General features: G+C 53.2%; 1 protein-coding gene across 9 annotated transcripts in view; it reads left to right on the top strand.

Moving 5' to 3' along the window:
* Positions 1-22,338, top strand: part of TRAPPC9 (trafficking protein particle complex subunit 9) — a 615,203-nt gene that overhangs the window by 86,953 nt on the left and 505,912 nt on the right. For all 9 annotated transcript variants that reach the window (XM_057497647.1, XM_057497644.1, XM_057497645.1 and 6 more), the window contains one exon: positions 4,456-4,599. In XM_057497647.1, the coding sequence (XP_057353630.1) occupies positions 4,456-4,599 (144 nt within the window). The remainder of the gene's footprint in view (positions 1-4,455; positions 4,600-22,338) is intronic.

Here is a 22,338-nt window from a genome sequence, read left to right as displayed (position 1 = left end):
AAGTGGCTTCCCTTCTGCATTCCCACCAGCAGTGAGTGAGACTTCCTGTTGCTCTGCTTCCTTGTCAGCATTTGGTGGTGTTGGGATTCTGGATTTTGGCCATTCTAATAGGTGTGTAATGGTATCTCATTGTTTTAATTTGCATTTCCCTGAAGACATATGGTGTGGAGCATCTTTTCATATATGTGCCTCTTTGCTGTCTGTGTATCTTTGGTGAGGTGTCTGTCCATGTCTTCTTTCCATGTTTTCACTGGATTGTTCATTTTCTTATTGTTGAGTGTTAAGAGTTTTTGGTATAGTTTGTATACCAGTCCTTTACCATATGTGTCTTTTGCAAGTATTTTTCCCATATCCTCCAAGTATTTGACTTCTCTCATTCTTTTGACACTTTTTTGCAGAGTACCAGTTTTTAACTTTAATGAAGTTCAGATTATAAGCCCTTTCTTTCACGGACTGTGCCTTTGGTACTGTGTCTAAAAAGTCATTGCCAAATGCAACGTCATCTAGATTTCTTCCTTATTATCTTCTAGGAGTTTTATAGTTTGCAATTTACATTTTTGTCTGTGATCTCTTTTGAGTTAGTTTGTATGACGGGTGTGGTCTGTGTGTGGATTCATTTTCTGTATGTGGACGTCCACTGTCCCACCACCATGTGTTTGCTCCATCGTGTTACTGCTGCTTAGAGACCAGTCAGCTGTGTGTATGTGGGTTTATTCTGGATTCTCTATTCTGTTCTGTGGATCTATTGGTCTGTTCTTTTGCCAGTACCACACTATCTTGATTATTGTAGCTTTGTAGTTAGTCTTGAAGTCAAGGATACTTTTATTTATCAAAAAATTGTCATTGGACACTAGAAAAAACATTATCAAAAGGTGATCACATTTTCTTCAGTATTTCCCAGCATTTCAAGTGACAGATACAGAGCAGCTGCTCTGCCAGGTGGGTCACTGCCCACGGTGTGGCCTGTACCGGGCTGAAGCCCCGAGTGTACTGCACTTGCCCTGACATCAGTCCTGACTCAGGGCTGGTGTGTCCACATAAAACTCCTTTACTTCTCAAGTAGTGCGTCTCGCACTGTGCTTGCCCGAAAGGGTTTCTTTTTTCCTAATCCACACCCAGGCTAGTTGTGGCCTCCACGGTAAGCAGCCACCAATGTTTGTCACCACTCGCAGCTTGGTGAGAGGGCACTGTGAGCCTGTGTGAGCTGAGGGGCTGGGGGCTTGCCGAGGTTAAATGTCATTCTGAGGTTAAATGTTATTCGAGGTTAAATGTTATTCAGAGGGTTAAATGTTATTCGAGGTTACATGTTATTTGAGGTTAAATGTCATTCTGAGGTTAAATGTTATTCGAGGTTAAATGTTATTCAGAGGGTTAAATGTTATTTGAGGTTACATGTTATTTGAGGTTAAATGTCATTTCAAAGTTGAATGTTATTCTGAGGTTAAATGTCATTCCGAGGTTAAATGTTGCAGTGTGCTTCTGTGAGACTTCAGGAAAGACTGGAATTGCTTTCCAGTTACTTTGTTTCGCATCCTTTGAGTGTAACTCCAGGCTGGCTCCAGAGTGAGAGCAGGCCACACTGGCTTTATGCAAGTCATGTTTAGCTTTCATGCAAGTTGTCTTGATTTTTTTCCTTCTGTACTGGGGCCAGTCTTAGATAATGCCTCAGGGCCCACCGGTTGGAGGCCTTCTCATGGCTCTTCCTTCTTCTAGGAGCCCTGGTCCTTGCTCTTCACTGTTCAGTGTCCAGGTACCTCCAGAGAGGTCCCCGGTGGTCCCTCGGCCCAAGGGGAATCCTTTTATTTTTCTCTTTCATTGAATCCTGATGTTCTTCCTTATAGCACACCCATGATTTGCAAGTGCATTTTAGAAATAAATTGGGACGATGATTTAACATCTACGTCGCCTGCTGGCGCGTGAGCTCTGTGAGAGCAGAGGCCCCTGACTCTGGCTGGGTGCCCTTGCTGGCACATTGCAAGTGTCCAAGTAAATATGTGTATAAAGTAGGACCAAGCCTGCCAAGCAGTGGCGATGGCATGCACCTGTTGCCCTTTATTGGGTAGAGTTTGTTTCCTGACCTTAATTGTTAAATCAGGTGACTGGAACATGTTTCTTTTGAGAAATATAACAAATAAGCACACCTCCAAGTGATTTGGTAGTTTTATTTAGCCCTCTCTTTTGGGAGGGGCATTTGCCATAATTTTGTGACAGGAGTTGAGAAAGAAGGTAAGGGAGTGAGATCAAATAAGGTAGAAATGTATTGTTCATAAGAAAAAACTCACTTTGAACCCTACCTCCACTGTTGCTCCAGATCACTTTAAACATTTCTCAGAGATTTAAATGGAAATCTACTAACCCTCTGTACCTATGAATGAAAGGTAAATTGTATTTTCAGGACCTGAAATGTATTTCTGTCTATTTGTTGAAATGAGCATTTTCACTAGCTGGTTATGGAAAGTTGAGGTAGGAACACGGATGTGTACTGTGTTTGCTAGCTTAGTGGGCTGCTTATTATCATTTTAATCACATTCTGTTGCTGTATATGGAGATTTTTGATCATGTCTTTTCCTCAGCATTTTCCTGAACGAGGGATTAAATTTTCCCCAGGAACTCTTAGGAAAGAGACTGGCAAGACAAATGGATTTGCTCACAGGCAATAGCTGATATAATAAACTCTCAAATTGGAGAACTTTTCAAATACAAGAGTGTTGAAAATTTTATCACTGGGTCATATGCTGTAAAACTGTTCTAAGAATGAAAAGATTTAGATTTTGTAGGAGGAACAATTTGAATCACAGAGAAATTATGACTTGTGAACTATTTAGTGTTAAGAAAATTTATACCCACTCTTACTCAGAATGTGAATCATATGTTTAAAAAAAATCAACAGAGTGAGATTTTCCTGATTCTTAACCAAGAAAACCTTTTTGATACAGTAGTTATTGAGATTAGTTAAACTTGCTCATTCAGAATTCATGACCAGGCTAGTGACAACACGGACTTCAGCTTCTTATCCTTTAAAAATCTCTTATCTTGTTTTGACATTTGGTCTCTTCTCTCAATGAAAAGTGCTGCCATTTTAAATTCCAAAATATTTCTGTAAGATAAATGGTGATATAAGGTAGTGGCTTTGTGTGTGTGTGTTTGGTCAGTTCCAGGAATTGCAATTTGAAAGTTATGAAGTAATTTAAATATACACAAATTAGAGAGAATAGTGCAGTGAGCCCATCACCCAGATTAAGTAATTACCAGAATTCTGCCATGTTTGCTGCAGTTACGTCTTTCATTTAGTTTTGTTCTTTGTTGAAGCACTTCACAGCAAATCCCAGGAATCCTGTCATTTTCCCCTACATACTTCATCAGGCATGTCTGAAAAATTGGGACAGTCCTTTCATCAGGTTTTCAGCTGGACCCACATGCTTGTTAGGTACCCACTGCGTGTCAGGCATCTGCTAGGCGTTCAGGCTCCTCGGGTGAATAGGACAGTCCTGCCCGCCGAGGCAACTAAGGATCGCTGGGAGAAGCAGGTGCAGAGCGTACAGGGACATGGCAGGACCTGCCAGGTGACGCCCGTGGCCCCGAATCTGTGCACGATGCCTTGGGAGTACCCCGAAAGAAGGGGCCAGCTGTGTGGGGCAGCACAGGGTGGGAATCAGGAAGGGCTCTCGTGGGGGGGGGGTCCTTTGATCGGAGTCTTTTCCCAGCTTTTCTGCAGCCCCCAGGGCCTTGGGCGCACAACGGCCTGTGGTAACCTGTTCTGGATTCCTGTTACCATGTCATCTTCATGAAGGATTTTAAGGTGGCAAGTGTTTTAAAGTTGTAATTGTTGCCAAAAAGAAAATGGAATAAATGACTCTAAAATTCTGTGATTTTATGGAGATGCTTTTCAGTGGCTGTGCAACTGATCCCCCCACCTTTAATTTCAAACATGATGAATTATTTTGGAAGGAGCAGCCATGAAAGTCCACCTTTAAAAAATTTAGCTATCTGCTTCTCTGCCCTTTCCTTATGCTTTAGAGAAACGTTGTGTTTCTTAATTTAATGTCCTTGATGGTCGGTAACAAAGGCCTATCACATGTCAGTATTTTCTTGGGGAAAAAAAAAGTATGTCTGTAACCCAAATACATGCCACAGAAAACATAATCTCTGGTTCTAACATTATTATGATTTCAAAGTGGGTCATTTTTTAAATTGTATCTCTGCAGAGAAAATATAGAACATTTTTTTAATGTGTGGGAAAATATCGCCTAACAGTTCTTTTGGTAAGTAAACACAGGGGCCATATTTTTGTTGTGCGTTGAGTTGGATATCTGGGGTGTTTGTCTTTAAATCACCAAATCACCAAGTTTTACACATTGTGTTGACCATAGTTCTGAAAAAGGCTCGTCCCTTCCGTCCTGTGGCCGCCGCGCCCTCTGCAGGCGCTTCTGTGACGCTCTGTCGCTGTCGTTGCAGGTGCGCACCGGGGCTGGGCCGCCGTCCAGGTGCGCCTGCTGCACGAGCTGGTCTACGCGTCCCGAAGGATGGGCAACCCCGCCCTTTCTGTCAGGCACCTGTCCTTCCTGCTGCAGACCATGCTGGACTTCCTGTCGGATCAAGGTGAGTGCCTGCCAACCGTGGCCTCCCCAGGGACTGTGAAGGAGCACACTTGGTGTTGCTCACAAGGCCCCGGGCTTGGGTTTGGTGGGTGATGTCCCCAGTTCTCTGCTGGTAAGAAGCCTCCGTGTTCCAGCAGGTCCTTGGCTCTCCGTGCCACCCTGACTCACCTCCCTGGGTGTCCAGTGACACTGCCCACCGTGCCCCCTGCTGACCCCATGCCTGCTCCCCCCACTGCTCCCCACTGGCTCCCCCCTGCCCCCGTGTGCCCACCATGCCCCCCAGTGCCCACTTGCCTGTTCCCCCCCACTGCTCCTCACTGGCTCCTCCCTGCCCCCCGTGTGCCCACCATGGCCTCCAGTGCCCCCGTGTCTGCCCCCCCACTGCTCCCCACTGACTCCCCCCACTCCGTGTGCCCACCGTGCCATCCTGTCCCTCCTCCCTGGGCACTCTCTCACCCGACTCTGCTGTTCCTCTCTGCCTGTCTGCCTCCTGTGGGCTCCCTGTGCCTCCACCTACATGTATAAGATGCACATGTCACAGCAGGACATGATACAGAGAAGTGTGCACTTCATGAGGACACAGACCAGTGAGTTTTCTCAGAGGCCACCCCTGTCACGGCATCCACATTGGAAATGTGGCCAGAATCCCAGGGCCCACTTTGTGTCCCTTCCAGTCGCTGCTCCCCTCAGGGGCGACTTCTGCCTCACCTTCCACCACTGCAGATGTGGCCCTGTGTTTGCACCGATGGCGTCTTGTAGGCTCTTCTGTCTACGTGTCATGGCCACTTCTGGGTCCTTTCTTGATCCTCGTCTCACACCGTGGCTGAGCGTCATTTGCTTGTGGGGTTTTGGTCATACTCCGCTGATTTCCAACCTGGCCTCCTCCCTGGCCCTGATATGCTAACTCTGCTGCCTGCAGGGCCCCCCCATGTCCCCTGCGGGCGCTGAGGATCCTACAGCCAGAGGGGGCTCAGTCGGGTTTTCTGCCTGGGTTGCTCTGCTGCGGGCTGGGTGCTGACGCGCCCTCAGCCGAGGAGATGGACGTGCAGGAGTGGGGGAGGCGGTGCTCCTGCGTCAGCAGCCGCGAAGGGAAGAGACGGGGGCAGGCCGGGGCGAAGGGGAGCCGAACCCCAGCTGGCCCGCTGCGTGCCCCAGCTGGCACAGGCCTGCGCAGCCCCCCTGGGTCGTCCGGAGGCCCTGCCTGCTCCCTCACTGGCCGGGAACGCAGTTCCCCTGGGGAGGGGGCGGTTCCTGAAGAGACTCTCAGCAGCTTGGGGGGTCGGGCCTCAGCAGACGCAACGGGACCTCTGAAGCTGGGGCGGCCCTCCGAAGAGGCGTCCTGCTGTGCGGGGAGGGGCTAGGACCCTGTACGCGTTTACCCCCCGCCGGTGCACGCTGCTCCCGGGAAGGGGCAAGACCGGGCATGAGGCAGCTCTCCCCAGCTGGGCACAGTCTGGAGAGGGCAGCGCTGTGCCGGCCGGCTGGGGAGTCGGTCATTCTGCCCGGTGGCGGGTCACTGTGTACTGCAGTGCCCCCGTCAGACCAGGGCGCCCGGGGGGCCTCAGACGGCTCAGGCACCCCGCGCCGTCACGCCCGCATCCTGGCGTTTGCCAGCTTTGTGCTTCTCTGCCTTCATGTTTTTAAGGTCAATGTGTACTTCCCTCCTTGGCTTTGCCTGTTGCTGTCCCCTGGCTGTGCTCCCCTGCATTGTCGTCCAGGATAGGAGTGGCTTGTTGCTAAGAAGGCCTCTCTTCCCAGTAGCACCTGCTGAAACTCCAGCTTTCTTTAAAGCAGGTGGTGATTTTCCTGTCGTGACTCCCAAGGCCGTCTGTGAGGAGTGAACTCCCGTAGCACCTGGTTGCCAATGTCCTCACTTACTGCCAGCTGTGGCTCTTCGTACCCTCCGTGTGGAGGAGCTGCCATCTTCTTTCAGGACTTTAGGTGCCCCACGCGGGTCACTGCCCGGATGGTGGTGCCAGTGGAGAGCAGCCCAGCTTCTCCTCTCGCTTTCTGGTTTCCACGCCTTTCACGTCGCATCTGGATTGTGTTTGTCTTCGTGCTGCCCGCGGTTTGGAGGCTGAGCAGCAGGGTCCGCATCAGGCTGCTGGACGAGTGGTGCGCACCGGGGCCTTCTCAGAAGGGAGACAGAGCAGAGAAGCCGCCTCCCAGGACAGGGCGTCTCTCGCCCTGGGGAGCGGGTGCTCAGTGGTGACCGGGGCACGGCTGGTCTGTCGCTCACTGTATTGAACCTTTGTGTTCTGATTGGTGACTGGCTCTCCCTGCGCTCCCACCTGCTGCCGGCCCCCTGCGATTTCTTGAACACTGCCCCACCCCGTGACGTAGCCCCTGTGGGGACACAGAGCCCAGCGCAGTGTCCGGTCTGAGTGGCCTCCTCTCCCTGGCTGTCCTCTCTCCCTCTTGGTGCCGCCTTTCCCGCTTGCCTCACATTGGGGTGTGCACAGTTCCACGCCTGTCGGTCATGATGCCACGGCCCCCGCGGCCCCCGGAGCTGCTCACACCGCTGCCTGCCTCGCCAGCCTCTTCGTGGGCTGTTTCCTCTGAAGCACACGTCCTCCTTCCTGGGGCAGGGCCTCCTCCCCGTCACCAAGTGGACCCCCAGTGTGCACTTGCTCTTGGAGGCCCCCCCACAAGTCCCCGGCGAGCCCGGGCCCTGCTGCTCACATGTGTCCCAGTGTGGGAGGATCTGTTGGGGGGTGTCTAGTTGGTGCCAGGCTTCCCTTCAGATGCCCCTGAGAGGGGGGACTTGCTTACTTGGGGTCCTATGAATTAGTGATCAGAAGACACTCAGTTTGAAAGGAGAGGTGCTAGGGATGCTCGACACTGAACAGAAGTGGCTGTCTCCTTAAAGGCCCACATGTAATGGTACGTGGCTAATTGGAGTCTTCTGGGAAAAGGGCAGAGGTCAGGAGGGCTAGAGGGCTCTCTCCCCTGACCTACCCCTGTAATTACCGTGACCTCAGATCCACATTAAGTTCTTCCTGGGCTTCCATTTTCTCATTTGTATGATGAAGATGTTACAGATTGTGTGGTAGTTTGTTATTTTAATGATAGGTATTTTAATTTGTGGGATGACCTTGCTTCTGGAGAGCCTTATGGTGCTGTCCATAGAGCTGATAATTAACATTCCTGAATATGGCTGCACTGAAATTAAATGTGGAGTAGAAGGGCCACCAAGCAAGGGAAAAGGTCACTGGGCTCGAGGGAGGGTCTCTCCACCTTGTCGACGTGAACCTGGGGGTTATTTGCAGGCAAAGAAGGCCTAACCTGGGGTTTCTTGCCCAGCCCCTCCCCAAACGGGTTCTCTGACGTGTGCAGATACGAGTGAACTCCCAAGAGAAGGTGTGATGGCAGGTGTTCACACGGAAAGGCTCTTGGTTCCCCTGGGCTTCTGTCATTTTTTTGTAAGACAGAAAAGTATTAGCTTGAGGCTTATGGACTTTTCTTGGGAGACATGATTGTGTTACTTTTTATGATGATTGATCCAGGGTCACCCCTGTTGAGGCTTCCCGCCTGGGCACACGGCGCATGCTTCTGGGGCATCACGGAGGCGGACTGACGGCTCCAGGCCTGGAGCCATGTGGAGGAGCGGCCCGGCTTCGTGAGTCGGGGCGGCCACGTCGGCACCCCCGTCTTCCCGCTCCTGAGGTCTCCTGCTCTCTGGCCCACCGTGTTCCGACAGTTCTTGGACAACAGCGTTTCTGTTCTGCCTGGGCGCCGGCCACTCTGCCTGCCTGTGTGGCCCCCCATGTCCGCCAGGGTGTCCGGGAGGTGCTCATCGCCCCTGGCTGCAGCCTTGCGCCTGCTGCCCCCGCTGGCCACGGCTGCTGGGTGGGGGGCCGGCCTGGCTCCCACCTGCAGCGCCAGGACGTGCTGACCAGACCGGGAGAAGCAGCCGCCCTGCAGGCCCGCGGGGGACCCCCTCTGCTGTGTTGTCACCTTGATGGTTCTTCTCACTGGCCGGTTTATCAATCTGTCTGCGGCTTTTGATGCCTTGCATGAGGCATCTGCACACGGCCGCCCGGAGCCCAGGCCTGGCCCGCCCCCGAGTTTGATTCTTGCATTTGTTGGCTTGCCCAGGCTGGGCGTACCTCTGACACCCATTTCTGTGGAAAGGAAAACACTCGCTGCTTTGACGTGAAATCGTCGAAGAGGGAGCACGAGGCAAGGGGAGCTGGCCAGACTGTCTCGGGGATTCAGATCTAAAGTCCCAGGGGAGGGATGGGGGGCCCTGCCCCGGTGTGCCGCCCAGTGCTGTGCGGTGACAGGTCCCCCACGGTCGGGGCCTCCTGGGGGGCCGCTATGACGGATGCTGGCGGGCCTGCCTGGGACCTGAGCAGGCCACAGGAGGGGCCTGCGTTGGGGCGTCCTGGTTCCAGTATTTCTGCTGTCAGAACGGTTTCCGGGAGCGCCGTGTGTGCGCTGTAGTGGCCGTGCTGTGCCGGTGGGATGGGAATGTCACGTGGCCGCCTGGGCTTGTCCCTGCTGGGAGCGAGGGGACTTTGTGTGCTTGTCTTGTGGCTCAGCGTTTTGCTGGAGGACTGGGTAGATGGTGTTTCCCTGAGAATCTGTCCAAGCTCATCCACCGGCAGGGTTATGGTAGGAGTAGAGGGACTGTACCTGAGGCACATGGCAGTGTGTCTGACACAAGAGGTGCTTAACTAATGTCCTAAGACTGTGCTGTTTTCCCCCTGGGGGACCAGGATTCCAGCTCCGTGGTCCCGGTTGGGTGGTTCTTCTGCCCAAGGTACCTCAAGGGGACCCGGAGAGGGAAATGGAGAATCTCTTGTAAGGAAATTGCAGAATGACCCCAGAGGGCTAATGGGTGTGGATACTATTCTTCCCCAAGATGTGCAAATATTCTTCTAATTTGTGTTCTATTTGATAACTAACAAATGCATTGCCCCCGTTGTCTGATGGGGGCGAGGAGGGGTGTGGGTGGGAGGCCGGAGGGAGGCAGGAGGCAGGGGAAGAGAAGGGCAGTGCCATGGAGGCGGTGGGCGGTGGCCAGTGTGGCTGCCCCAGGACTGTGTCACCCCCATCTGGTCCCGTGCCCTGACGCTGCTGGGAAGGTGGCCAGGGCTGCCTTGTCACTGAAGGTGCAGGTTGAGATGGGCAGGGTGGTCCTTGTCCAGCTGAGTAGTGCAGAGTCCCAGGTCCTGTCACCTAACACAAGAATTCGACTCACCGTTAGAACTCAAGGTCAGGAAATACTTCGCTCTGCTGCTCTACCCCTGAGGCAGCGTGGGGCAGTGCCGGGGGGAGTGATGGAGAAACGCACAGCAGGGCCCACTTCCAGCCTCCCTTCCTCTGCAAAATGGGTGCACAGGACACATCTTGCTAGGCTAGTGTGAGAATAAATAGGATACTGACCGGCACTTCACACTCCAGGTCTCCTGGCTTCTCTGAGACCGGATTTGGGTACCCGGCAGAGCTTGGATTCGTGAGCATCCCGTTTCCAGGTAACTAGGGTTACGCAATACTTCTGTGCTTTGGCCTACAGGACATCAAATGTCTTACTAAAATGTATTATTTTTTAAATGATTTCCCAAGAAATATATCACATACCATACAAGTCACCCATTTAAAGTACATTATTCATAGGATTGTCCACCATTGCCACCACATGACCTAGAACATCTTCATTCGCCTGGAAAGAAACCTCACGTCCATCAGTCTCCACCCCGGTACCTCCAGGCGTCAGCAGGTACAAATCTGCTTTCTGCCTCTGTCAATGTGCCCAGGACAGGCATTGCAGGTGAACGCGGCCATACAGCACGTGGCCTTTGTGTTGGCTTCATTCACCCACTGTAATGTTTTCACGCCCCTGCCTTTAAGTGCCGTTCATGTGTGGGTGGCCCTCAGATTAGCATCTCCAGCTGCAGCCTCTCCCTCCGGGGGACTCCGTTCAGCTGTCTAACTGGGACTTAACTTCTCCACATCAGAGTGCTGTGCCATCTTCCCCTGGCCTTTCCTCACCTGACCACTCAAGCTAGCACCCCAGGGGTTGTCTGTGATTTTCCTCACACCGTCCCTTGCGTCAGCAGAAGTTCTGTTATTTGGAGCTGGATGAGAATCTGGCAGATTGTTGCTGTGCCCCTGGCTCTTGTCTGAACGCCCCCGGCGCTGCATCTTGCCCACGGGTCCCTGCTGTGACCTGGGCAGCCACCCTGCCTCCACTCCTGCCCCCATCTACAATCCATTCTTTACCAAGCAGCCTGGGGGGTGGTTTAAAAACATGCCTTAGATTGGATCATCCCACTGCTTACAGCCCCCCATGGCCGCTCGTTATACCTTGAATAGAATTTGAATTCTGCACCGCGGTGATGTTGGAGGCCGGCTGACTGCGGCTTGCAGGTCAGATGCGGCTCCCGCCTTTCTGGTTTGGCCTTCAAGCTGAGAATGGCCAAATGTTCTTTTATAGGAGAACCTTATAAGCATTTTGATGATAGGGAACCTAACTTTGAACCCCAATTAAGTGAAATGTCATCACCCTCCAAAAAAAAAACTTCTACTTTATAAACCTATGTTACAAAAATTTTACTCAATTATTATGTTTTGGATTTCATCAACTAACAAACGAATTTTTCTTGTTATATGTAGGCACCTACCTACCACTGTCTCCCCTTGATTTGCCTCTCGGCTCACAAAGCCTTGTTACATGTAATAACATCAGTGTTTCCTGCCCAGTCCTTACTGGAGGGGTTTGCTGGTGGGTGGTGTACAGGGTCCTGGGGGCTCTGCTTCCCTCCTCCCTTCCCTGCCCTGGGGTGACTGTCTCTCTTGTTCACTGTGTCCAGGACGCTGCCCTGCTTGCAGGTCCTCTGTCCTGGCCCTCTGCTTGTGGGACTCTGTCCCCGGACTCTCTCATGGGTGGTGCCTGCGTCCCTAAGTCTGACCTCAAGCCATGGGAGGCCTTTCCTGTCCTGATCTTAGGTGCCACCCCCTATCCCTGTGTTTCATAGCAGCCCCTGCCTGGAAGCCTGGGGGAGGCTCAGCTGAATGGGGGTGTGTGTGTGTCTCAGGTCCGACTCTTCATTCATGAGCTGGGTGACTGGGCAGGGCACTGAAGCCTGTTTTACTTTATAGGAATAGAAATATGGTTCCAACTCAACTGTGAGAGTCAGTGTGAGGAGCAGTGACCTAGGAGATGGGAGGGGCTTTGCAGACCGCCAGAGCCATGGGCTTGTTACCGTGGTGATCTGACCACTTCATCCCCTGGCCCTGTCATCTTCCCCACCCCTTAGCGTTCTCTTGTGCCGTTTGTCGGTCCTATAGGCGATTCTGAGTTGTCACCAACCTGGGTTTGAATACCATTATCCTCACTACTTCTGTGACCTTGGACAAACAGTTTGCCTACTGCCAGCCCTGGTTTACTTCTCTGTACATGGAGGATGCCACCTGCCTCTCAGGGAGTTAGTCCTTAGTTAAATGTGTAGTGAAGTGCCCAAATGCTGGCCACACTGTGGGCATTCAGCAGGAAGAATGTTAGGATGTTCCGTTCGATGGTGCAGGAAAGTCAGGTGGCATGAGACGTGAAACCAAAGTCCAGGAGGCAAGGCGAGGTTATTACATGAGCTCTGCGACACAGCGGGCCTGCCTGAGGCCGGGCGGCCTGCTGCGAGACTTCTTCTCTGGGGGTTCGCGGCAGGGCAGAGAGGTCCTGGGCTGGCAGTGCTTGGCCTTGGAGGCCTGCTCCAGTGGCTGAGATGGATACGTGGGCTGCGCGCTGGTGTCGGCTGTGTCTCTGCGCTGAGGCTTCTCATCTGGGATTGTCTGGACATTTTGAGTCACTCCTGGCCCCTGTGGCTTCATCTAATTAATCTGTGAGTCCTTTCTGCCTCTCTGGCTTTATCTGATTAACTCTGAGTCCCTCTTGGTGAGCTTGGCTCACTCTCCACCCCACTCATGTCTGCCTGTCTAACAAGAACATTCTAGGTGACCATCGCTAGAGCATGGTTCAGCGGGGATGCCCTGCTTACCAAGAGGAGTCACTGGAATTAAGCAGACCTAGGGGCATCTGGGGACCTGATGGTTCTTTTCAGAGGTGAGATAATGTTCCATGAAGAAGGTGGCCTTGACCCCAAAGGGTACATTGGTATTTTCCAGACCAGACTGAGCAAAAGGAACAGTTTCCAGCAGAAAGACTTTCTCTAATTCTGGTGGAATCAAGAGTAGCTGGTTTATTTGGGGAATGTCAGGCACACTAGTTTGGCACGGTTCTGTTGTCTGGGATTTTGGGAAGCAAAATGGATGGTCAGCAGTTGTACAGTATGACCCAGCAATTCCACCCCTAGGTATATGCTCAAGAGACTTCGAAACATGTCCACACAAAGATTGCAGGTGCATGTTCACAGCATTATGCATAACAGCTGAAAAGTGAAAGCGACACGAGCGTCCATCGGCTGATGATCAGGTGAAGAAAACGGCGCCTCCTACCCGGCTCCCTCTTGCGCACCGTCTCCCTTTCCGTTGTCCTCCTTGCTGTCTGTCTGCCTTCCTTTGGCTGCACTTATTCATCCTTTGCATCTCAGCGTAGACGTGCCACTCTTTGTTCTTCCTATGAAGCCTTTCTTGGTCCCTCGAGATCCTCTGTGCCCCTTTGGGGTGTCCTTGCCGAAGGGTGCAGCTCCCCTGTTGGGGCACTTCCGCCCGCTGCGTTCTGATTGCTTGTTTAATTGGCAAGCTCCCCACTGAGGCTCCAGCTCTCTGACTTGTTTTGTCTGTCCCTGTCCCTGTCCCCCAGGGCCGGGTGCTGACACTCATGCGTTGTTGAAGGCATTAATAATGAATGTTTCTCCTTTTAAACAAACTTCATTGAGAATTAATTCACAGACCACACAATTCACCGATTTAAAATGTACTCCAGTTTTTTTTAGCATATTCACAGATACGCACACCTGTCACACAGTCGATTTTAAAACACTTCCCTGACTTCAGGACGCAGTGTCCTGTAGCTGTCTGGTGGTGCGTGTTGGCATCCTGCTGAAGCATAACCGTGCGTTTTCTGTCTGCCGGCTCCCGCTTTGGTTCGCTTTCGCTCTCTTTGGTAATTCTGTGCTGAGCATCTTCAGGTCTTTGGCTTTTTAGCAAGAGAAAGATTTTACCAGGAAAGGGCTTATTGGGTCTGCCGTTTGAACGTTTTTACTGCTGCTGAAACATACCACCCAACTTCCGTTCTGATCACACCTCCAGCAGGGGGCGCTCAGGGTTCAGGATGGATAGAAAGTTGCCTTGTTTTAACCTGTGTTCTCTTGGTGGCTTGGAAGGCTGAGTATTTCCCCGTTTGTTGACTGATTGTGTCTCTCTTTATGGGAAGCTCTGCATGTTCTCCCGGTTGCTCGCCTGCCTCCTGCCTCACCTGATGCCCGTTTGCTGGGACTCGGGAGGCGGTGTCCTGGCGGTGGTGCTGATGAGGCTCTGATGTTTTGAGATGCTAATTAAGTAGTTTGCCCCAAGTCTCCCAGTTCGTGAGGGCAAAGCTAAGTCTAGAAGCCAGCTTTTAGCCCTAGTCCAGGGATCCATGCATGGCTAACTACAAAACAGTCCGTGCCGCAGTGTAACTGCACGGGGTACAACAGCTTTGACAGAGCTGAGACACCTCCCCAAAGTGCTTCACTTGTGTTTTGACTAAAACGAAAGTATCTGGAAAATCTGTTTTAAACAATTTATGGTGGATCTCCTTAACCCAGTTGGAAATCTAAAAGTGTTGCTGGGACTCTGAGAAACACATTTTACATTATGGAGGGTTAGCTTCAGACCAGCATGGTGAATTTAACAGTGAAGCTCGCTAGCTTTGACCTTTGTTTCTTGAACATGCCAGGTGTTTTGTTCTGTTTTTCCCACCGTCTCAGAACATTGGTAAAGCTCCTCGGCTGCCTTTTATGGGACCCCCTTCAGCCTTCTGTCCTGTGGAGGGTGTTTGCGGGTCGCCTCCCGGCACCCGCCGTCCCTCTTGTCCTTCCAGGGCTACCCTGACTCTTCTAGGCAGGTGGTGGTGGAGGTGTCGACCTGTTCTTTTTGGCTGATCCTGTAATTCCTCTCCAGATAAACGTGTTCTAGGAAAGTCAGGCACCGCAGGACCAGCCAGGCCAAGTTACAGGAAGCAGAGCTGGGCTACCAGGGGAAAGGGGGGGCCCTCTTTTCCACTGCATTTGAACAGAGACACCGTGACCAGCCTGGGTCCTGCCGGAGAAGAGTCTAGGAACGGGGCCTGCGGTCTTCTCCATCCAGCAATGCACCTTACCTTAGTTCCCAGAGACCGAGGACCTCCCCAGCTACAATGTGTTCTCTGCCGGAGCAGTGGCTCTGCTTTGCTCACTGCTGTATTTGTGGTGCCTAAAATAGTGTAGATGGGCAATAAATATTCACAGAACCGTCAGGTGAATGTGTCATCGATCAGTGAGCACTCCGGAAATCCCTCCTGGGTGGGGCTCGGGGTGGCACGCATTGGGGTGTGGGGCTAGTACACTTGTTTAGAAGGTGCATTTCAGTCACGTTTTACCTGAGATAGCATGACCTTGTTCATGTCTTAAAAATTGGATGGCTGATAGAAATTATGAGGCAACCAATCTCTCCTGCTCCCGTGGCCCATTCCTTGTCACACCCTCAGTCCAGGTTATGTGCATGGATTTAGTTTTAAGGAAACCCCAGAAGAGGAAGAGATTGAGTCTTCCAGGAAGGGCGGAGAAACCTTTCACAGGAGGCGGCAGTGCTGGGGATTGGCTCTGCAGGATGAGTGGGCTTTGCCAGGTCTGTGAAGGGGGCATGGAAGGGGCAGGGGAGGAGAGGGGGTGCAAAGGAACGGTCATGCGGGGATGAGCGTGGCAGGGCACTGTGGTTGGGCAGAGGGTCTGTGCTTAGGTCAAGGTCTTGATCTTCTGCCCTGAGGCTGGTGACAGTGCCCACCAGATGCCATTGTATCTCTGGGATTGTTACGGGGTCTCTAGAACGGGAGTCGAGCCCTTTCAAACAGCTCAGAGGTCTGGTGTTCCTCCCCCCACCTAGGGCCCGCTGCCGAGCTGCCAGGCTGCAGGAGGTCAAAGCGGAACGGGGTTCTTGCCGAGAGGAGCCCTGAGGCCCCGCCCTTTGAAGGGGTCTGTCGCGGCTGTGGGCGGCGGAGCCAGGTGGGACCGCTAGGCTCTCCACTCCTAATATGGGGGAGGAGAACCCCCTGCCTTGATACCTCTTAACAGAAGTAGTTTAACTGCCCAGTGAGCGAATGCTTTCCACGTAGCCTTTGGAATTCTGATACACAGCGCCCTGCTCCTGGTTGGGGTGGGCGGGGGTGACATACGTAATGTCACACAGAAATGACTTTGGCACCTGTTAAAGTGGGAAGGAAGGTTTTACCCAAGACCCCAGGGGGCGTCTCTGTTGCAGTAGGGGAGGGAGAGTGAGCTCAGCTCTGGATACAGCAAGGACAGGTGGGGACTTAGAGCTCCCAGGCGGGGTGGGGTGGGGTGGGACAGAAAGTTGCTAAGGAGACACATCAAGGGGAGGGGATTCTGGCTGAAGGCAGGCGGAGGGCTTAGACGCCAAGGGTGGAGGGTGGAAAACTCAACCAGATATTGAGGGTGATTAGGTATCAAGGGTTGGGGGGGACTCTTCTAAACTGATTAGCAGGATTCCTGTGACAGCTGGGCTGGGCAGGCTGAGGACAGGCCCAAGGGCAAGGTCCAGGCCGGCAGTGGGCTCAGAGGAGCCCGTCTGCAGCTTGGAGGAGTGCGTCTTGGTCAGCAGCGCACACGGACACACACAGGACTTTTGGCAAGGATGGGCCTGTGTGCAGTGTGGAGCAGCCTTCCCGTGCCTGCTGCTGGACCCTGAAGTCCCCGGGCAGGCTGTCAGGTGGGTGGTTGGGAGGGAAGGTAAGTGAAGTGGGGGAGCACGGCCAAGCTGGACCTTGTTGAGGGGCTAGAACCACGTAGGTTTCTCAGCACCTCCTGCTTCCCACTTTGATAATGCGGGTTCTTGGAGGAGAGACTGGGGCCTTCTGCTGCTGCATTAAGCGGCCACCTGGCCCAGGATCTGGAGGAGCCGAAGCAGAAAGCCTGGCAGGAGCCGCCCTGGCCCCATGGTGGCGGTGAGTGCACCTGAGCACCAAGGCTGCCTCATCCCTGGCACCTTCCAGGTCCACGTGCGCCCGCTCAGAGCTGCAGGGGAATGGATTCTGGGTGTGTCACTTTGGCTAAACAGACAAGCGGTGAGGATTTCACTTCTGGTTTGAATTGCATGTCCACTTTCAGGAAGCAGGAGATAAATCCCCAGTGGGAAAAGCCTTCACTTATTTGCATCTCTAGCATATTTGGTATTTTGCTGCTTTCTGCCAACAGCAGGGGCAGCTTTTTGCTTTGCTTTCCTGTTGGCAAGCCCATCCTTTCAGGCTTGGGTGGGCTGGAGAGGGACGAGGCCCTCCGTCCCTTCCTTCTCCCTCCTCTGTTTGAAAACTGTTCACCTGAGATTATGTGATGCCTTTTGAATGAGAATAATTGTACTGTGAAGACAATAAGACAGAATTACCAGTTCCTTCAAAAAGTTGGGTTTTACATGTAAGTAGTAAAAGGTTTTATGTGTACAGACAGTTTTGAGTTGTGAGTGCAATTACAGTAGAGCCTGAGGCCTCATGAAGGATGCATTTCAGGGGCTCTAAGGAACACTGTGCAGACAATAAGGGACAAAGGAGGTGGACAGTGACACAGGAGAGAGTCTCCTCATTTCCTTTCTGTAAACATTTGTCGATCATCTCTTGCATGAGGCGGATGCTGTGCTGGCTGCAGTCGGCACAAGAGGTGACCTTTGAGCTGAGCTTAGTAGAGCTCGTGGGACAGCGCCGAGCAAGGCAGGTCACTAGGGCGATCACACAGATGTGAGCTCACGTGCTCCTGGGCTATCTGGGCTGGCAAACGTCCTGTGGACCCAGGATGCCTGCGCGTTTCATGGGCTCAGGGACTGGCAGGAGGTGCAGCTGGCAGACACTCGGGTGGGTCGTGGTCACCATTCGTGCCAGGCTAGTGGGAGGGCTAGCACACGGCCGTTACATGCCACCTCCGTCATGTGGGGAAGGATAGAAGGACGGGCAGGATGGAGGGCTTTTGGGAGGAACTGGAGAAACTGGGTTGGATGCTGTGGACCAGAAAAGGAGCAAAATGGAAGAAGCCGCCAAGGCCTCTGCCTTCCAGGCTGACCCCTGACCTTCCCCTACAAATGCTGCGGGGACTGTCAGGTGTCTGGGCAGGATGGAAGCAGCACCATCGGCTGTTTTATCTCTGAGCGTCATTTTTGGAGGTGGAGAGGCTTGGGCTCTAATGTTGGGATTGTCACTTGCTGCTCTTCTGTCCTTACCCTCTGGGGTCCTTGGAGTCCCTCTGCATCGTCCCTTTGAGCCTGCCCCTCCCTCGGTAGCGTGCCCGGTGCCCCAGGGTGCTCGGCGGCTGCCTGCCTGGTCTTCCAGGGAAACCATCTGCACAGTCTCCACGTCTGGATCGTCCCTGGTCCCGGCCGCCCGTTGCCGTGGACACTCGTCTCCACCAGGGCCCCATTTCCCTGCCCTTCCTGCTCTTGCGACCCCTTCCGCTGTGGCCTCAGGAGCTCAGGGCCTGTTGCAACTCCCGTTTCATCTCAGCCTCTTTTTTTCCCCCAAATGTTGCATTAACCTTGTGTTGAGCCAGTGGCTCTTCACCGTGGGAGTTTGGTGATGGGTGGGAGTGTTTCTGGAACAAGTGTGACCGTGAAGCATCACTTGCGTTTAGTAGGAACAAGGTAGCTAAGCGCAAGTGTGACACGTCACGCGCGGTGCAGCACTGTCCCACTCCTGTGCTGGTCGTGCCCTCACCGGAACGGCTGGCAGGTGGCAGCCAGCTCTCTTCTGAGGGGGCTGCTCCCCTACCGTCCTCCTACATGGCTACTGTTTCTCCTGCACCCCAAGTAATCGGGCCTGAATGAGGCAGAAGCTCTTGTCCACAGCTGCCTGCCAGTGGCCCTCCCTCTGGAACCTGCTCTGTGTCGCAGTGTGTGCCCAGGTCCCCCGCCCTGCTTCCTTCCACATGGGCAGGTGCACGTCCTCGGTCACTCCGCCCATGGGCATAACCTCAGATTCTGGTGCAAGCTCCCCTGCAACGCCTGCCTGCCTGTCTGTCTTCTTGGTGACGTCCACACTGAGAGGCCGTCAACCCGCTCCTTCCCTGCCCAGCCGTGCTTACTCCTGGCCGTCTCGCCGGGTGCCAGGCCCTGGGGCACTGTGGCAGGCACGGCTGTCGTGCAGGTTCACATGCAGAGCTCCACACCGGCTGCTTGCCCTTCCTCTCGCCAGGAGCCCGCTGTCATCCACTTGCTCAGGCCAGGAACTGTGAAGCCCCACTTCATCCCCTTTTCCCATCAGACCCCACATTCCAGTCCTCGTCAGCAGGTCCTCAGGGTTTTACCTCCTAAATATACTGGGGCACCTTCTCCCACCTGTGCTCCGGGCACAGAGGGCACCACCAGCAGGTTGCAGTCACGCCCGCCAACAGTCTGGTCTCCATGCCCGGAGGTCCCCGCACAGCATCGCATTGCGTCAGTTCTCTGGTTGCAACTCTATGTGGGCTCCCGTCCCACGTACAGGACAGCAGAAGGAACCCAGATCATTGTCTAGAGTATTCCACCCCACACGATACCTGCTTCGTTCTCCAAACCAGTCGCCTCCCGTCTTCCATCATTCCTCGGCTCCCGCCCAATTTGCCCTTATTTCTGTCTCTTCAAGAAGATGAACTTGTCTGCACTCCATCTGCAGGGCCTCACATTCATTTTGCCTGCTTTGCTGTTTCCCCAGGTCTTTGCAGGGCTGCCTCCTGCATCAGGCGGGTGGGCCCGCAAATGCCCCCCTTCACTCCACCAAGCAGCTTCCTATGCGTCGCTGCCTTTGTGGGCTCAGCCTCCCTCCTGGCTGGACACGAGCTCCCCGGGGGCAGAGGTCTGTCTGTCACTTCGCACTGTTACTGTGTGTGGCAGGTGCTCAGGCTGTGTGGGTTCACTCATTGCCCAAGGACAGTGGCCCTCTGCCCTCTCCCCGTGGCCTCGTATCCACATGTGGGATGGCACGTAAGGCCTGCCTCCTGCGTGCTGCAAGGAGCAAAGACAGTATAGTTTGTGCCATCCTTTCTGCTCTGCCTGTAGTGGGGAGCTCAAGCAGCAGTTAGATTGCCTTCCCTCCCTGTCCTGTGAATCACACAGCTGGGCGTGGGTAGGTTATGTGGTCCAAATAAGGCTTAGTGCTCACGTTGTGAAACAAAGCACTGCTCAGCCAAAGGTTAGCTCAGAATTTGCAGGCTGGTTCCAGGGCCCCGGGCCGAAGGTGTGCTCCTAGGGCTGAGAAACAGGCTTTCATCTGTAGAAATTACTACTGGTGTAGTTTTACTGGGGCCTTTTCCTGTGTCTGCCTATTTCTGAAAATCAGCCTGCTTTTACCCTCCCTGGTCCTTACTTGCTTGGTTAGGAAGTGCAGTGCGTGGGATACTGTGGGGCCCGTCCCCTTGGGGGGATTTCTGCATCGTGTGGCCCCATTGTGCAGGTGTAGCATGTCCCAGATCCGATTAGAGGCCTGAGGCCCGGTGAGCATTCTCATGGTTTGCAAAGTTATACGCATGGAAAGTCACGCAAAACCATACAAGTTAGGTCCTATGTAGTTAGTTAGTGCAGTAAGACTCTGGGGCATCATGAGATCTAGGTTGCTGATATGCCAGTGGACAGCTGTGCGTGAGAGCCCAGGGCTGCAGCGGGGCAGGGATGCGGGCACTGCGGGCACTGCGCCCTCAGCCCCAGCTCCGGCCCCCACTGGCCGTGCGTCTAGGCCTCCTGTGAGTTACAACACACTATTCTTGCCATCTTTTACAATCCTGGGTATCTTAACATACATTCTTTCCATGTTTTGAATTCAAGTAAACTGTAAAATGGTATTGAAGATAATACATATCTTACTCTTTTGGTATCAGAGATTATGGGTAAAATAACATGATTATGATGATAGGACTCCTATAATATGAACTAGCCGATTAAAGCATACAGGCTTTGGGTTTAAAGCCCTACATATTGTGTTTTACTCCCGTCATGAAGTACATACAGGCCTTAGATGTGAGTTTTTGCCCTTTAGCTTCTTACAGCAAGGCATGGGGAGCTGGAGCGTGACCTCTGCCCATACATGAAGGCCATAATTTTTAAACTGCAAAGACAGTATATATTTTGCTTCATGTTTTCTGTTCCCGGCATGCTTTTTTCCCCTGGCATTTTTTCCCAGATGGTGTATGTGGATTCTTCAGGAGTTGTGATTGAACAGATTTCATTTTTCACCTGGGTGGGGAGAGGGAGGGTGAGCCTATGAATTACGAGGTCACAGAGTCCTGTGGGAGCTCTTCAATAAAGGGATATAATTTGTTTCCACTGTGATGTATACAATCCCTTTTGTTTGTTCATAAATAGGCAGGAAGGGCTGAAGAAAAGCCCGGCAGCAATGAAGGGAAGCTTTGACTTCCTTTTGGCTGGGTGTTGAATAGAGAAATACTGTGCAGTGCAACACGATAGGTGCCTGCTGATAACATGCATTCTTGGTAGAGAGACCACACATGTAGAACAGTCAAGTGAAGAAAACCACCAGTATGTCAAAGTCCCAAGTATGTTAGTGGGTTTACTAGTTATGGGAAAATACTGATTTGCCAAGTTTCAGGCGAACCAGAATAGAGCTTCCCAAGGTGATGTCAAGAAGGGCCCTCTGCAAGTTCTCCAAGGACGTAGGCTCCCAGGGCACGTGGGCCTGAGTGGCACATGCCTGCCAGCAGTGGAGCGGCGCCTGGCCTTTCCGTTCACCCACGCGCCGTCTGCTGTGTGGAGAGCCAGCGTGCCACTGCTTAGGCCAGACCCCACCGGTTCTGGTCTGGAGCACGTAGCACATCCCAAGGTTGTCTTCTCCCAAGTCCTGCTGCCTTGTCGACCTGCCGTCGGGACTCTGAGGTCGTCCTCCTAAAGGAGGCGTTCATCCGGAGCCTTCGCCTGCTCCAGCAGCACCGTGGGCTTCCCGGTGCCCCAGAAACAAGGTCACATTTGCAGCGTGTCATGCAGTGTTCTTTGCAGCCCCAGGCTGTCTGTGTCTTCTGCGTAGGTAGGGGCCCTAGCTGCTCCTGGGACACAGCCTCCAGCTCATGCCGCGCCTTTTCCTTGGGCTTCCCCACACCCACGGTGGTCCTAGCCCCTGCTCAGGTCTCTGTCCCTGACACCCTCAGCTAGCAAACAGCTCGTTCTTGCCAGGATTTCCCTGCGCTTCCTTGACAGTGCTTGTCAACATGGCACGTGAGTCCTCGCGTTCATGTCTGTGGACTGTGTGTGTAACCCACTTACCCCAACCCCGGCCTAGTGTGAAGTCTGGCTCACAGGGGCCCGGACGTGCCCGTGGAGTCCCGCTGCCTTGCATTCTCCGGCCTTGCTGCCTCATCCCTAAGGTGAGGATCGTGCCTTCCTTGCTGGCGTAAGGGTGAGAGACTGTATAGAAAGACCCTGAGACAGTGTGTGCTCCGTGAAGGGCCGCTGTCGGTGTTCATGGTGATTTTTGCTGACCTCAGATGCGTTTGGGCATGTAATCCCTAAAGACAGTGAGGGGCTCAGGGCGCTTGAGCTTCCGTGACTTGGCGCTAAGAGGACAGCCGGCCTGGAATCAGACAGCGGGTGCCCTCCGACTGTCCTGGTCGTAGCCCATGCA

Source organism: Manis pentadactyla, chromosome 3 (genome assembly GCF_030020395.1).
Source record: "Manis pentadactyla isolate mManPen7 chromosome 3, mManPen7.hap1, whole genome shotgun sequence".
Taxonomy (NCBI): domain Eukaryota; kingdom Metazoa; phylum Chordata; class Mammalia; order Pholidota; family Manidae; genus Manis; species Manis pentadactyla.
Note: the sequence above shows the minus strand (reverse complement) of the source record. Positions and strands in the feature narration are given on the sequence as shown.